The 17,526-nt window shown below is 44.6% G+C and overlaps 1 protein-coding gene across 3 annotated transcripts in view; it reads right to left on the bottom strand.

Moving 5' to 3' along the window:
• The window catches only part of CACNA1S (calcium voltage-gated channel subunit alpha1 S), a 57,519-nt gene that overhangs the window by 14,033 nt on the left and 25,960 nt on the right, over positions 1-17,526 (bottom strand). For 2 of the 3 annotated variants that reach the window (XM_033152513.1, XM_033152515.1), the window contains exons 21-34: positions 14,179-14,266; positions 13,844-13,951; positions 12,614-12,666; positions 11,889-12,035; positions 11,154-11,355; positions 10,889-11,047; positions 10,063-10,173; positions 9,595-9,678; positions 6,685-6,741; positions 5,211-5,246; positions 3,800-3,937; positions 3,555-3,620; positions 1,681-1,772; positions 1,015-1,174 (exon numbers count right to left, since the gene is read on the bottom strand). In XM_033152513.1, the coding sequence (XP_033008404.1) occupies positions 1,015-1,174; positions 1,681-1,772; positions 3,555-3,620; positions 3,800-3,937; positions 5,211-5,246; positions 6,685-6,741; positions 9,595-9,678; positions 10,063-10,173; positions 10,889-11,047; positions 11,154-11,355; positions 11,889-12,035; positions 12,614-12,666; positions 13,844-13,951; positions 14,179-14,266 (1,501 nt within the window). The remainder of the gene's footprint in view (positions 1-1,014; positions 1,175-1,680; positions 1,773-3,554; positions 3,621-3,799; positions 3,938-5,210; positions 5,247-6,684; positions 6,742-9,594; positions 9,679-10,062; positions 10,174-10,888; positions 11,048-11,153; positions 11,356-11,888; positions 12,036-12,613; positions 12,667-13,843; positions 13,952-14,178; positions 14,267-17,526) is intronic. The other variant, XM_033152514.1, reaches the window with a different exon arrangement.

Raw genomic sequence — 17,526 nt, forward strand, 5'->3', positions numbered from 1 at the left:
GAAGCAGAGAATTCCAGGGCTACGTTACACATGTATAGCTATGTGTTAATATGAACTGTGGCCACCTGAGAAAACTAAAATGAGACTGAATATCTAATGAGTGCCCAGGGCTTTGAGAAGAGTAATTTCTGTTTCCTCGGCATGAGAAATGTCAGTAGCTTATTTGCTGCAAGCTGACTAAGGAATGTTTATTGATGGGCAGCTTTATACGTTTATTATTTATTTATTAGTATTTATTGTTTAGTGTTTAGTATTTATTAAATACATTTAATAAATATAGTAATAATAAGTAATGTTAATCTAATCTTCCCTTAATCTTACTAAATAATTATAGCAGATGAAATTTGGTATAGGGGTAAATAAAGCAGGTTAAAGACTCCTTCACATTGGCAACTCAGGTGGAAAAAGGAAGAGCAACAGCCTAGCTAAATGCATTTCAATCACAGGCAAAATTCCCTCTTTCCCTCTTTGATTGCCTTTCAATAGCAAACACAATGATACCTGCTTTCAGATTATTCCCGAATTTGCAGCCTTTGAGTGGATTTGATGGTCACAGACTGGCCCCTGAGCTATGACTGGTGATCAGCAGCTCCTAAACCCCATTTCTGGAGTCCCCTTCCATCAGCAAGAATGAATTGAACTACAGTATGTGCAAAGCCAAGACTACTGCTGAAGAAATGCTACAAGGTCTTTGAAGGAGAGAGGGGAGTTTTAAAAAAGTGAGTTGAAAGTGATTTGGGAGACATCATTGCCTCCTGCAACATACACATAAATTTCTGATTTGACCCACAGTTCTGCAAAACCTGTTTGGCCAAAGGTGAAAGTAGGATGATGTTATGCATCACATGCAGCAACTCCCTCCATCAAACCACCTTCAACGCCCCCCCCCCCCATGATCATGTCTAGTTCGTCCCTTAATGATGATTGCTACTGTACCATATTTATCCATATGCTACAAGTATATGCTAACTGACTAGGAAATAAGCACAAGATCAGAGAACAGAAATAGCTTACCAGGAATGCGCATAGCATGTAGAAGCTGACTAAGTAGAAATAAGAAAAGTCTGTGCCACATGTAAATTCTTCCCCAGGAGCAAAGTCAGCCTCAGGGTCACATTGCTTGCCATAGCTGGAAGCCAGTAAGATCTCCTGCCAGGCCTCACCAGTTGCACACCTAGAGAAAGTCATAAAGTGAGGCAGGGGCCCCTTTCCAGAAAGTATTCTCTAGATTAGAGGATATGGAATGACCAGCATTCTAGGACTCCAATCCTGGGTACTGCAAAATTGCAACCATTACTTCGTTTCCATTTGTGGGACTTTCATTTCTGAGTTGCCAGAATTAAAATGAGGAGTGAACCCAACACTAAGGGTCTATTCTGGCATGTTGTTGCTGTTGTTTATAGCCCGGCTTTTCCCAAAACTGGGGCTCAAGGTGGCTTATAAATAAAATAGTGACCATCAGCATATGAAGACTGAGGGGGTATTTTGGAAGTGTCAGGGTCATAACTCAGGGAATGGCTTCCCCCCCCCCAAAAAAAAAATCCTGGGAACTGTAGTTTGTTAAGGGTCCTGGGAATGGCAGCTGTGTGAGGGGGAACTACAGTTCCCATGATTCTTTGAGGGAAAGTCATGTGCTTTAAGTGTGCATTGAACGTACTTTAAATGCACAGTGATACTGACCTGAATAGCAACAGCACTGCTTGTGGGAACGTCTGGAAGTTGTTGTTCCGATTTATATAGGTTCCATCCACCAGAGCAATTTTCCCAAACATCTGTAAATCAGAAAGTGCCACTGTGATAAACCTGCACTTTTTGTACCAAAACCTGTTCTCTTTGTACTAGTTTCCTCTTGTTTCTTGCTACTTGGTTGGATATAGTCTTAGCCAAGTTTAGAGTAGACTCACTGAAATTATTTGAACAAGTTAGGCATGACTAACGTAAGTCCCCTCAATTTCAGTGGGTCTCCTCATGACTCGGCTCACATCCACACTATACAGTCTAAAGCAATCTCATACAACTCTAAAATTCATGGCTCTCTCTCCCCCCTTCCCCAAAGAATCATGGGAACTGAAGTTTGTTAAGGATCCTGAAAGTTGTTAGGAGACTCTTAGTAAACTACATTTCCAAGGATTCTTTGGGAGAAGTCATGACTCTTTAAGTGGTGTAAGAGTGCAATCTAAGTCTGAATCTAACCAATTGCTGCTTTCTACTTCAGTTGTTTACTGTCTTTCTGACTGCTGACACCCCCCACCCTACCCTACCACCAAGGAAGTGAAGTGACTGCAGTTGCAAACCTCAATCTTACTAGAGATTAAGTCACAGTGAACTCATACAAACATAGCAAGAGCTCTCCTGAATCAGGCCCAGGGAACATTTAATCCAACACTGCTTTATGCAATGGCTAACAAGATGTTTCTGGGAAGCCTACAAGGACAACATGAAGGGAACTGCCCTTCTCTGTGCCATTTCCCCCACAGCAACTGGTATTTAAAGGTCAGTTGCCTTTAACTCTGGAGGTTCCATTTAGCTATTAGCTGAGGACAGATCTGTTCTCCATTAATTTGACTAATCCCTGTTTAAAGCCATTTACACCAGTGGTCAGTCCCACAGAACTCATGGGACTTATTACTGAGCAAATATGCATAGGATTGGGTTGTAAAACTCCAGACTGAAAGCCCACGGGAACTAAGTATAAATTCTTGTGGCATCCTTTGGAGTGACATCTCTGTTTGCAGGTCAATGGAGAAGGACATGAGACCTGCAAGGTATAATTATTTAATGGGCCAGATCAGGCACCATCAGAGCCGTCTCATCCATAGAGGCCGGTGGCGCGGCGCGCCAGGGCGCAGGGCACCCCAGGGGCGCCCCCGTGAGCCCGCCGGCATACTGGGCTCCCCCTCCCCAACCCGCCCCCACCCCCATGGGCAGGCAGGCACTCGCGCGCCGGCGGGCGGGCGGGCTGTAAGCCGCCCGCCCTCGCCTCCCGGAGCACCAGCTGGAGCGCTGAAGCGGCGCGGGGCTTTACGCGACCTTCCAGCACTCCAGCTGGGGCTCTGGGAGGCGAGGGCGACCGGCTTGCAGCCCGCCCCCCCCCCCGCCGGCTTGCAGCCCGCCCTCCCGCCGGTGCGCGAGCGCCCGTCCGCCCGCCCCTCACCCTCCGCCCGCCGGAGCGCGGGCGCCCGCTCCAACGCCACGCCTCTCATCCCCCGCTCGCCCACCCCCCTCCCGAGGGGCGGCCAGCGCGGGAGGGAGGCGGGCGGAGAGGCGGCAGGCTGGGGGCGCCGAGGGATCGCTGCGCCAGGGCGGCAGATCCCTCTAAGACGGGCCTGGGCACCATGTCAAGAGAGATAACACCTTGTTTCAAAACCTTTGCAGGATGCATGGTGTCCCAAGCAATTGAGATGAGGAGAATGGGGAGCTGAGACTGAGGAAAGCTTCCAAGGAATAGAATGGAATGACACTATGATATCTGGCCTTATTACCATGGATGGTTTATAACTGGGATCTTGGCTTACACTGCCACTGAGAGAGCTTTTGTGCGTGTGTATCCTCACCTGCATCCCAATCACAGCATAGATAAAGAACAACATCACAATCAGCAAGGCCACATGGGGCAGTGCCTGCAGAACAAAAGAGAGAAGAACCCAAGGGTCACAAAACTGCAATGCAAGGTCATGAGCATCAAATGAGATGGGAAGCGTTGAATCACAATGATTGTCTCCAACTTCACCCAACCTCTAAAACTCTTCAAGCTCTAGGAGCTGGGCTCATGCCCTTTCAACCAATGTGATGCACTTGCCTGGAAGGACTTGATGAAGGTCCATAGTAGATTTCTAATGCCTTCTGATCGGCTCAGCAGTTTTACCAGCCGTAGGACACGGAAAAGCCGGAAGAAAGTGATAGAGATTCGGCCGCCCTCATCAGGATCTGTGGCATGCTGTGGAAGGAGCACATCCCTTGGGCAGTGAACAAGCATGAATGCAGGTAGAAGAAGACAAACTTCATTCAAGAGTAGATCTGGTGTGTTCAGCAGGCATGCCCATAATAAGACAGCAACCACCCACAATTTAATTGTGGGTTAGGGGGCCAACCTGGTATGCACTACTGAGACCTGGGACGTCAGGCTGCAAGGTGTTGACTTTCATCAGCAATGTCTGTCTGGGTTCTCAGTGCACCACCAACATAGACGAGGGCTGGAGATGGTGGGTAGTATCACTTTGGTGTGTAAAGATTCAGTCTTCTTTTACTCCACTTCCCCCTGCTGAATTCCTGTGTACACCAGTTTGGGCACCAGGGACAGATGGAGAATTCTGCTGTGGTACCGACTGCTGCCCAGCAGTCTCCACATCTGAGCTGACAGAAGTGGTCTCAGCATGGCTACTGACAACCCCCAGACTGATTGACTACTGTAATGTGTTGTGCCCGGCTTTGCCTTTGAATACTATTTGGAAACTTCAGCTAGCTCAAAACACAGTCTCCAGACTGTTGACTGGGACCAGTCAGTTGGTGGGGGTGATATATCTCAATGATATTGAAATAAATTCACACTGGCTTCCAGAGAGAGCCAGTGTGGTGTAGTGGTTAAGAGCAGTAGTCTTGTAATCTGGTGAACCGGGTTCACGTCTCCGCTCCTCCATATGCAGCTGCTGGGTGACCTTGGGCTAGTCACACTTCTTTGAAGTATCTCAGCCCCACTCACCTCACAGAGTGTTTGTTGTGGGGGAGGAAGGGAAAGGAGAATGTTAGCTGCTTTGAGACTCCTTCGGGTAGTGATAAAGCGAGATATCAAATCCAAACTCTTCTTCTTCTTCCAGTCAATTTCTGATCACTCTTCAAAGTGCTTGTGTTTTCCTTTAAATGCCTACACAGGTTAGATTCCTGAAGGACTTCCTGCTCCCAAAGCAACCTGAGGCTGTTTTATAGTTGTCCCTGCCATCTGAGATAAGGCAGGAGTTTATGGAATTCCCTCCCCAGAAAATAATGTTGGCACTAGGCAGAATTTTTGTTTTTGCTGCCTGACAAAACCATTTTTATTCTCCCAGGCTTCGTAATATACCTTAATGCATTTTTCTTTCTTAACATGTTATGTTCTATTTCTCTGTGTTTCTCTTGTTTTTGTAAACGACTCTGAAGGATGGCATATATATATATATATATATATATATATATATATATATATAATTTGAAAGGGGTAAACAAACAACACTTACTTGTATTGTGTTGTCTCCCTGGATCACCGGATTCGTCTGTAAATATATCCCAAGTTATAAGTACAGCAATAATTTCAGTGCAGGTAAAACAAGGACCTGAGGGCCAACAGCATGCTAAGATAAGGGATTGGATAATACTGCAGGGGTCATTGCATGCCGACTCAGGTTTGGAATACAGGAAGGAGTTTCATGCCACCGCCATTAAAAGGTTCCTCAACCTTCTAATGGATCTCTTGGTTCTAAGCCTAGCCACCCCTCCCTGGGCTAACTTCATGTTACCTGTAGAACTGTTGGACTGCTGGGTTTACTGAAACTAAGGATGAGTCTGCACCATCAAAAATCATGAGTCCAGCATGACAAGAAGGAAGTGAGAGGAACAGCCAAAGGACACAGTTTGTATCTCTTTAATCAGAGTTGGGAGTTGGATGATTTGGTGCCATCATATATTTTATTGTCATGCCTATGCTACAAGGGCAAACTGGGTCAAAGCTGCCATAACTGCAATGGTCTCTCCCAAGGAATCTTAGGAACTGTAACTATGTGTGGATATAAAAAAAATAACCTTCACAGATCTACAGTTACGATAAAAGGCTCATTTTGGGAGAAGCCGTGGCAGGAAACTGGTTTAGATTTGTAGTGCAGACGTATCCTAACACTGTGCAAATGTTGGCACAGTGATTCTAGTAGCGAGCACGCAGTGCATATTTAATGCACAATCAGTCCCAAGGCGTATTTGCAGAGCAGATCGCCTGGGTCAGTTGTGCAACAGCACACAGCCAATGCAAAACTTGTCTGTGGATTTGTGCTTCTGCAGAGTAGTAAAAGCATCATTTTGAGAAAAGTAACTATTGCATTCAAACTTCAGTTTTCTGGCTGTTGGCTACAGAATCTTCAGATCTTGATGTATCTTCTATAATGAAGCTGCACAGAACACGTCGGCAAGCTGGACCAGGAATGGAAGGCAGCTATAGTGTAATCTAGATGCGCAGTGATGCACTTGCTGTGCATCAGAAACAAAAGCTGATAATTGCACTGCCAGCGCTTTGCAGGACTGCTATTTTAGTGCAACCATAAAAATGCCACTAAAGCAGTGTTAGAAGCTACAAGCTGTTAGTTCTATGCAACAATGCCTGTACAGCACCTACAGAATGTAAAAAGAATGTGATATATTACTGCTAATCTTGTATGTGTATTACCCCAACATCTTGTGACAAGCCAAAAGAAAGGCTTCTCTATTTGCTGAACACGTGAAAGGGAAGCAGATAAAAACCAGCACCCTCCCACCACCAGCATCGTCTTCTCTTGAGGCTCACAACTTTCTCTCCCTTTTCCTCCTCGATGGCAGAATCTCTGAAGACTCATGCAGTCCACACTAACACAGCAGGGCACAGCAATATGGAATGGTCTAGGAAGGGACAAAGGGATATATGAAAGAAAAGGTTCTCCACAACAAGCTCATGCAGCTGATATTTACAATGCCATTACAGCCACCGCTTAGGCAGTACAATCCACCTCTGGAAGCAAGAATTATCTGTTAAGAGAATAAAAGAATAAGCCGAGGAATCCTACAAATGTAGTGGGAAAGCAGAGAAGTGAAAGACAGAGAGAAAGAGGGACAAGGGATGGATTGGAAGAGGAGAAGAAAGAGGAGCCATTTTCAAGGAGGAAGAGAAGGTGGTCCACAACAATAGAAGGGCATGATGGGAGATCCTATGAGACCAACAAAAAAGAAGACAGGCAGAAAGGAATAAGGGATAAAGGATAAAGGAATAAAGGATGCAGAGACTGATGCATGGAATGAGGACTACAAAAGGTCTTGAACAGAGCCTAGAGTCTTCTACTGGAAATAGATTTTAAAAAGCAGAATAAATAAGAAAATCCCAGCTAACAATATGCTGCAATAAGCCTTGGATAAAGAAACCCACTGGAGCATCATTGAAGGCACAGATATTCCTAGATTAGAAGCCTACAGAAGTCTATGACACATGGCCAGCTACACTCAGATCCACCCACCGTCAAGAGACCACTCATGAGCCAGAATTCAAATGGGAGGTGTCAAGTGCTATTAGACCCCTCCCTAAGTGATTAGGGTTCTTAACATGTATTTTCCCCGCAAGGAGCTCCTACAGTGATATTTCATGGTCAGCTCTTTGAAGAATGTGGCTCCTGGAGTGCCTCCCACCATGCTGAGTTATTCTGAAAACATTGACCCTTTCTTTCACACATTGAAATAATCTAAAGACTGGGCAGAACCCAAGGGAAGATGGATTTTTATGGAATTAAACAAGATGGCTCTTTCCAAGAGAAGTATTTTATCCACAAATGCTTGTTACAATTAATTTTTAAATGTATTCAGACAGAACTGATTAATAGCCAGACATTTTAAAATCCTGGCTGACTTGTGTGCTGTACCTGCTGCAGATGGTTATATTGACTTCAGCAGCAAATAAATGGTTGTGTGCCTTTGTTGGATTTGTGCTCTGATTGGTTATTTGCATTTTCTTGGCCAGAAACTCTGAGCAAAGTGCTGTCTCTTGCACAAAGCAACATACGATCCCTATGGAATGCCCACAGATTATGTTAGAGGCACTTTATTATACTTGCTGCCATTTGTTCTTGGATAGAAGACCATAAAACAGCTCACCTAGCAGGGAGTTTATTAAACATCAATACACAAATAAATGAAACAAATGGACTAGGAGGGAGGAGGGAGGAAGAAAAGACAGGAAACACAGAAAAGGACTAGGCTAGGTTCGTAAGTCAAAGATACAGTGTGCTGGAAGGGAAAAACAGCAGCACTAATGGTGGTGTTGCTTTCTGTGGAATCAAAATCAGACTATGTGATCCAGCCAGCACCACAGGGTGTACAGAGAGTATTTTAGGAGAATCAGGGCTCCAAGCATTATCCCTCTCACTTTCTTGCAGTTCCCAGCTGTTCAATGGGAAGCAGTATTCCAGTGGGACAGACAAAGAACTCTAGGAAGAATGAACTCAGGGCCATTCTGCCTCTGGTACTGAACCAAAAATCAGGTGCAAAGGCAAGGGAAGCAGAATACTTACCAGTTCCCAAGTCCTCAGGCTAAATTCCTAAATACCATTGAACTTGATCCCCTTTCACCTTAACTACTTAGCATATAGATCTCTCACCAGAGTTTTTTGGCCATTTAATGAATCAGGGCATATTCAGCAAGTATTGAGGTGGATGTAAATCTAGTAGATAAAGTCTTGCATGTCCCCAAAGATACCTTCCATCCCCTGCTCGCCTAATAAGAGAACAACAAAAAGTTCAGCTGTATCTTAAAGCTAAATCCTTGGAGTGACTCTTTGTACTTGGGCTTGGAAACAACTCATCAAGCAAGGTAGATATTTGCACTGACATTTCCTAAATTCTAGCACTGGCTAGAGGCAAGCAGGAGCTATAAAGAAACACAGCAGGTTTTTCCAGGGATTGGAGTATTTAAAGGAAGACAATGTTCAATATAAAGAGATGATGGTTTTGGTCTTAGTAATACTGAATCAGGCACGTACACTATTGATGAAAGCTGTTCTAGATCTACCTCCTTCTAAAGCTGTTTCTATAGCCATAGATAACTGAAAATAGAAGCATTAGCAGTGCACTGAGAACATGAAGGCACATAAATGCATTTTTAACCCAGCAATATCTACTCTTGTCTTTTCTTTAAATTCATACGCAATGCAGAGTACACATGTGTTATTCCACCCATGGTATATTTTCAATATACTCTGGTGTATTTTATAGCATCCATGCACATATATATAGAAGGCACAATTTATATATGCAAGTGTTGCCATGAAGATAGTCACACTATAAGCAGACATAATAAGCAAATACTTGAAGCATGGTTGCCATGGACAGCAAAACAGAAATGATCTGCAGGTACCATGAGGCAAACCATCTCAAAGTTGACTTTATACTAAATTTGCCAGCTACATATTACTTGCCAAGAACATATGCTTAGAGAGAACACAGAGATTACTGGGCAGGTGAAGTTTCCTGGGCATGGGGCCACATCAGTCCATTAGTTATGATCAAGGAAAGGTCACCTCACAATACTTCGTGATGCCTGAAACTCACAGTATCCACTGAGGTTATCCACATTTGTGTGTGAGATGCCTACCATTCCCTTAGCTTAAAGGCAATAAACCCTCTTATCTCCGGAAGGAAACTGAAGTCAAACAACAGCTTCTGCGAATCAGATATTCTGTTTAGACATGCAATAATCACAACTGTGGAAAAGTTGGGAGACTGATGCTGCTACATAGCATGAGGAACAGTTTTCTACTCTTCTTCACTTTCATGGCTACCCAGTTTGAAATGTTCCCAGCCCCCACACTCATCCAGTGCTGGGAGCCTTTCACTTACATCAATCTGACTCAGGATGACATCAATGATGCTGCCAACGACTATAAGGAAATCAAAGACATTCCAAGGGTCCCCAAAGTAGCCCTGGGGGAAAAGGAATAAGAAAGTAGGTTCCAAAGAAGTAAGACAGGACCTTTCTGGCACCTTCCCAACCTAAGGACCGATGTTGAAACTTGTGTGACTTGGTTAGGACTAAAAAAAACTTACATGCAACCATTCCCTTCTCCCCAGCAGTAACCCCCTTAAAGTGTGGCATGTAACTCTAACCCAGATATGGGGAACCTGTGGCTCTCCAAATGTAGTTGGACTACTACTCCCACCATCCCTGGCTATGACTATGCTGGCTCAGGCTCATGGGAGTTGTAGTCCAACAATGTATGGAGGGCCATAGCTTTCCACCACTGCTCTAAGCAAAATGATAGACCCACTTAGCTCAAGGAGCCTTATAGGTCCATATCCCAAACTTACCTTAGCCTTGAAGGCTATAAGTTTAAGGATCATCTCCACAGTAAAGAGAAGGGTGAAGACCACATTAAGGATATCTGAGAGGTGGTCCATTGTCTCTGATTGATTATAATGCTGTAAAGATGATTAAAAGTAGATTATTAATAGAGTGTTGGTTTGAGTTAGAAACAAAGCCCGTAACCTAGACCCAAAGGAAGTCTATATTATGCCAAAGGGAGAAATTATATTGATTGCTAGATAACAAGTAAAAGAGATACACATGCAGAGAACAAGCTCGTCATGATGAGTGAGCTGTATGGATGTAAAGCCCCACTTATCCAACATACCTGTACTAACAATGCCTCTCATTGTTCACTTGTACAGTGGTACCTCGGTTTAAGAACAGCCCTGTTTACGAACAATTCGGTTTACGAACTCTGCAAAACCGGAAGTAGTGTCCTGGTTTGCGAACTTTACCTCGGTCTAAGAACAGAACCCAAACAGTGGAAGGGCACCGGCGGCAGTAGGCCTCATTAGAGAAAGCGTGCCTCAGTTTAAGAACGGTTTTGGTTTAAGAATGGACTTCCAGAACGGATTTAGTTCATAAACCGAGGTACCACTGTATTTCTATCTTGGAATCCCTGGAATAACAGCCCAGTTCAGTTACATTGTGTGTAGTGTACAACCGATGGATAATAAGACCCACCCATATTTCTAAATACCAGATCAGCAAGTGATCATTATAGGGGCACTGTTTTGTAATTCTTCTTCTCCAGGCAGAACTCAGGATCCCACAATTATCACTACTGCTGCCATTCTACAGCTGGGCAGTTGTCCCACTCATCCATACCTGCATGCCCAAGCAGATGGTGTTCAATGTGATCAGGAAGAACATAAGGTACTCAAAGTAGGAGCAGGTCACAATATACCATATCTGGTACTGGTAGGGGTTCTTGGGAATGTAGCATCTCAGAGGGCGTGCTTTGAGTGCATATTGCACACACTGGCGCTGGAGCGAGAAGAAATGCAAGGTGGGAATGGGGCCAAAAAAGGCTAGGCAGTGCCTTCCATACTTTAAGTTCTCTTGTTCATTATCTCAGCATTATGTGCCATACCTGGTTCTTGTCCAGCTCACAGTTTTTGTACTCTGTTTCACCCTGCTCCTGGAAGGTTACGATGATAAAACCTACAAAGATGTTCATCATGAAAAAGGCTATGAGGATGAGATAGATGATGAAGAAGATGGCAACGCTCATGCGATAGTTGTAGATGGGGCCCACGTCCTCAGCGTTTGTGTCAATTGCTTTGTACAATAACCTGGAAGAGTTAGAACAGCAGTCGAGATAAATGGGCCTGGGCAAAAGACCTTTGAAGAAGTGGGCTATGAAAGGACTTTGCTCAATGGGTTATCAGCTCAGGTATCCATGCCTCCTTTGACAGGGGCAGCCCACTCTCAAAGGGTTTTTCAAAAAATCAGTATAGCTAAATAAATGTAGAGCTATAACTCTTTTACAGAGTGGGTTCCAGGCACCTTTTCCTTAAATTGCACTGTGGGTGTATGATGCTTTCTGATTCTCAAAGCACAATATTTTGTTGCTGAGAAAACATGTGTTGTTTTTTTAAAAAAAACAAACCAACAACTGCATCAATTGCCATGGTTACATGAATTTCTGGTGTAGCTATCTGCGTATAGTGTCTAGAACATCGTTAGCGATGTGCATTAAAGCTTCCCCTTTCATTGTTAATTTGCTTGCACAGTATAGCTAATTAGCAACAGTAGCAGCATACCAGCCAATCCCTCTGACAATTCCCACCTTGCACCTTGCCCCCATGTTGGGTTCTGCACTCACTTAGGCCATCCTTCAAAGGTGGAAACTGTGAAGAGAGACATCATGGCTGACAATACATTATCAAAGTGGAATTCATTGCGTGTCCACATTCGCTCGTGCTTCACAACCTGTGTTGGATCGGCATCGACGTATGTGATGAAGTATCCGCTGGGACAAGAAACTTTATATTAGTTACAGACAAGGAGCCTGCATCTTTTGTTAATTCGTATTAGATTACAGTACTGTGCAGTTCTATGCAGGTCTACTTGGAAGCAAGTTCAACTTGTAGCCTAACATTTCGCCAATGCTGAGATAGTCACTCAACGGCAGTCACTACAGCAAAAAGGGAACTTGCTCAAGTTGCATAAGACTGATCCAATGAATCCCAGGCTGGCTCATCCCCTCCTTGGCCCTAGAACATCCTGTCTGGGGCTTGCCACTGGCTGCCACTGCTGGGGAACCCACTGGTGGCACTTCTGTCTGCTCACACATTTGGTGAGTGGAAGATGGAATACTGCACCAGCAGAGTAACACAGGAGTCACTCTGCAGAGGGACACTGGCAGAGGCTGGCAGGGCTGGATGGAGGGACACCACCCACCCACCTACCCCAGCCTGGCACAATAGGGCTTCCCCCCCCTTTTATTGCTCTGTTAACGCAAACACTACTCTGGCCCACAGCTTCCCGTCATACTGCAATTATAGTGTCCCAGGCTGCAGAAGAGTATGACGCATAACCAAGGCTTACTTGCATTCTTCTGCAGTGATCTTGGTTGAATCTGTACAGCTAAAGAACTTCCCCTACATTTAAAACAGAGATCAAAAGTTATAGGGTTGTTGGTATTTGGCTGTTTCCCAATTATGGCCTCGTCAGGGTGCTGCCCTCACCTCAAGGCAAAGAGTTGCCAGGGCTGTTTCAGTATCGCGAGCCCCCACCCCAACTGCTTAGCAATTCATCTTCCTCCAGTGAGGAAGGCAGTGATCCCTCTAGTGGGGAGGGAGAGATGGGACCGGGAAGTAGGAGTCAGGGCTCTGACAGGGAAGGAGAGCCCTCGCACCAAGCAGAGGCTGGAGGTGAGACACCTCTTCCGTCTCCCCACTTGCGCAGGGGGGGAGGGCGCAGAGGGGATAGGTGGGGGTTCCGCATCCCGTGGCTTTTATGCTGGGCAAAGAACCGGAAGGGGGCATTCCCGGACTCTGCCGAAGGATGAGCTAGACATATTTTTTATGGCTGCACTGTACATATCTGCACAATAAAGAAACCTAGTTTCAGAAACCTCGGCATCAGGCTGGTTACTCATGAGCAATCACTGAATAACCTTACAGGCCTCAACAGTCCTGAGAGTACTGAAAAGTGAATGTTTCTAGCTACACAAAAGCCCAGGCCCAGTTTTTACTGTTGAAGGAGAGGAGACAGTAATTCATGACAGTTTCCCATTGCTGACTGGCAAACCATGTGGGAGTTGTATTGAAAGGGAATAAGAGTTTGCAAGTGTGAGGGAACTGCAGTGATGTTATTAGCTTCCTTGAAGTATGTATTGACAGGCTGCAGTGGCGCCATGTTCATAGCTGTCAACTTTTCCCTTTTTTAAGGGAAATTCCCTTATTCCGAATAGGATTCCTCGCAAGAAAAGGGAAAAGTTGACAGCTATGGGTTGCACCCAAGATTTAGAGGGCCCGTTGTGTGTCATGTGTGTGTGTGTGTGACGTCACACACTTAGACCATCATCTGGGTAGGTTTGGAGAATTGAATATGCTTTTTTAAAGGAAAGTTACACATCACAGAAGGACCTGAGGGTGACCAGACCAAACCAAAAATATTGGGCCAACTGAGACAAATGAGAATGGTTAATTCAGTATAGTGGCCCTGAATTGATTATCTCTGGCAGCAAGCTATCCCTGTTTATATAAACAAGCTTTTACAAACTCATGGACTCAAACAGTGTGGAAGTTCATTCTATCTAGGGAAGACTGTCACCTTGAAGAGCTGCACCCCAATGCAAGCAAACATGAACTGTAGCAAGGCAGTGACAAGCACAATGTTGCCGATGGTCTTGATAGCCACAAAAACACACTGTACTACGTGCTAGAGAGAGAAAGAGAGAGAGGTTGGTTAGATTTTATTTGTCCATTGCTCACTGTGATTGTTCTAAATAACTGCAGTCCAGCAAAATATAAGTAGAGATTGCTTTGCCTGGTTCATGCATACATTTCAATGCATGCTGCTGGCTTAGAGAGGTCACCACACTTCCCTTACTATCCCTGATTTCTGGGTTATCCAGAAGAGGAAAACATTCCTACAACCCCACTCACCTTCAGCCCCTTTGCTCTGTTAATGGCTCTCAGTGGTCGCAGTACTCTGAGCACCCTGAGGATTTTCACTACTGAGATGGCACTGGACCTGTTGCAGAAAATGAGGAAAATATTACAGCGGGAACCCTTTTTGTGCTTATGTTACACGGATTCTGCCCTGTCATACAAAGAATGACTATGGCCTTTTGATTATATCTAGTGATTGAATGGGGCATTCCATTGTTGGGACTGTGAACCAGAGAATGCTGTAGGACAGCCTTGCTACCGGGGCAGCTTCAGAGAATTCTTCAGAAGGCAAAACCACTGCAGGGTGTATTCAGACATGCAGAATACTGTATTGCCCTATGACGGGAGCCAGCCCGTCCTGTGCGAAATGACCAGTCTCACAACAGTGTAGGTTGAAAGAATCTGATGATTATTTGGGCTGCAAGAGCCTTATTTATACAAAAGCATACAGGAACATTGCATCATATTTGTTTTTTTTTTTTTAACAGAATTTATTGGCATTTTCACAAAACAACATAAACCCAACCCCCACACCTACAAATATCAAAACAAACACAAATACAAATACACATACACATAATGTCAGGATTCTTCTTCTTATCTGTATATCTTACTATAGAAAAAAAAAAAAAAAATTCTAGTTCCGAATCTTGACACTTGACTTCCCCCGCCTATACACCTTCGGTTTTAATACAATACACTTTCTCCTTAACATCTTTTCTCCATAGAAGTTTAACTTATCTTGATATAGAAAGAAAAAACACCTTTGTCTTATCTTTTGCATTATAACCTAAAACTTAACCAAATATTCTTAGAGCTAAACTTATTTCTTCTATCATTTAGCATGCTGCTTTTAACTTAAATTCAATATCTCCTTACTTATTTAAAATAAACTTATTTAACAAACTTCACACTCCGATTTCGGATACCATGGCAGACCATCTATGTTATACAATGATTAATTCAACCCACTCCCCTTTTGTCCATTGTCTTCTCCTGTCTTTCACCAGAACCGAATCCCCTATTGTATGCTTCTGAATGTCCACAGATCCAGGTTACAACCACAACAAACCCTGCATCGAGCTCCAAGATGTTCATCCTCTGCATTCTGAGCTTCTCCGTAGCTTTGTACCAAAATTCTTCTTCTTGTAGAAATCTTAATTCTCTGTCCCTCGACCCCGAGCTGCCACCTCGGAATCTAGATATTAAAAAACTTTCCGTTTCAGGGTTTCTGCCACCCCCTGAAAACAGTCCCTGTTCCAATCGGATTTGCTCTGCCATCTCAGACCATCCTTCCAGCACATCTTCCAGCTCTTTGCAAAAGTCTGTTTCCATTGAGTAGATTTTTTGGAAAGCCTCCTCTGTGGAATACAGATTATTTCCATTTATAATCCCACACAAGACTCTTAATTTTCGATTAGCCAGCTCCAATTGAAAGACAGTGAGCTTTTCCTCTACCTCCCAGTCCTTCTGTGCCAGCATGAGCGCAAAGTCCAACATCTTCGGGGAAGGGAGGTGGGTATCAAATTACATTTCCTGTCTTTTTCCTCCTTTGTCTCAATTTTCTCCTGCGCAATTCCAAATCGCCGCCATTTCTTCCGAAGCCAGAGCATAAAGACCAAAACTTCAAATGGAGATATTTTTCCTCAATTAACCCCTGAGAGGGAATCTCTACAGAGTCAGTTTTCAAATTCCAAGCACTTTCAAGTGATTAGTGTAGCAGCAGTCACTTAAAGAGTTAATTCCTTCCAACCCCCGAAGGGAGAGAGGCGGGCTGCCTTTTCTTTTGATCCCAGAGCTTTTCCCGAAGTACAAAGAGTCAGTCAATTACTCACAGCTTCTGGTTTCTTAGCAACTTCTTAATGACAGGTAGAACAGAGACGCTCCTCACGGACTTTGCCGCCGCATGTAAACATCCCGGTTGGGGCATGTCCCCTGAAGCCCGACTCCGTGGTCCCTTCACCCCCACTCCCCCCTTACAGGGGGCGCGGGGGAAGGGTTCGGAGCACAACGGGCATAGCCGGGGAGCCCAGGGCGCGGGACGCTCTTCCCGCTCCCCAACCAGAGCCCTGCATGCGGCTGCAGGGCTCCTAACCCCCGGGATGAACTGGGTGCCTCGCCACCGAAGCAACCCAGGACCATCCGCAATGGCGCCAGCCGCCGGAAGTGACATTGCATCATATTTGGACTACATTGCATCAGCCATAGGATATGGAAGTGCCATATATGGGTAGGGTGGGCTTCATACTTACAACATGCCATGTTAACGTAAGTAAATGGGCCTGTGTGTATGTGATTCTCACTACACCCAGTTAGGTGTGGTGCACGTTGGTGCATGGTCTTTCTGATAAGGGCAGTTAGTGGTCTGTGTCATATACGCCCAAACGGCCAGTTTCCCTACAGCCCTAGTTTTCCTGATTATAATGCTAGCACTTCTGAACCATTTTCTAACATTACTTTCACAATGCAGTACATCTTGTGTTATGGAACGATGGCTTTTTGATAGATGTAAGCTAAATTTCATTCACATCTGTAAGTGTGGAGTGACACAACAAAAAAACATCACTGGGCGATGTCACTTCTCCCCCACCCCTTCCGCACATGTGTGCTTCTGTTCTCCCATGATTCCCCCATGAAAACAGCAGGAAATAACTGTATGCCTGTACACTGTCCCAAATTTCCTCACTTTACTCCCACAACTTTCCAAGTTAAGGCTGCAAATGGATTCTTTCTGGAATGAAATAGCATGGAATTAGCACTAAGCATGCACTAAATTCCATTTGTTGTCTGTGAATGACTTTTACGTCATGCAAAAGCTTCAAATATAATGTGGAAATTAACAGTTAGGGAAATAGAGAACTGAAATAAATTGCTGTGTGAATGCAGTCTATCACTGCCCTGGCGCTTTCAGTTTGACACTGAATAAACCTCCCATTCCTCAGGCTCAAACAGCAAGTGTGGTTTTTTTTTCAGAGCACAGAATTTGTATCAAAGGTGGCACAGCGGCAAAGTACAAATGGCAACCCTTGTGCCATCAGCCTAACCATAATCCCAGAGAGCATGAAGTCTGAACGAAAACTGGTCTCTAAATTCTACTCCCTAATCTAGTAAATTACAGAACCAAAGAGCCTTTGAAAGAGGGTGAGGGGACCATTGGAGGAAAAAGGCAGACCTTTACAGCAACTAAGACTTTCACAACCTAGTCAGTAGGATCAAACTACAGGAGCTGATTGTACCTGATTGTTTAGGGAGGCTTTTAATGTTAAATAGATTATTGCATTTTAATGTTCTGTTGGAAGCCACCCAGAGTGGCTGGGGAAACCCAGCCAGATGGGCAGGGTA

Source organism: Lacerta agilis, chromosome 6 (genome assembly GCF_009819535.1).
Source record: "Lacerta agilis isolate rLacAgi1 chromosome 6, rLacAgi1.pri, whole genome shotgun sequence".
Taxonomy (NCBI): domain Eukaryota; kingdom Metazoa; phylum Chordata; class Lepidosauria; order Squamata; family Lacertidae; genus Lacerta; species Lacerta agilis.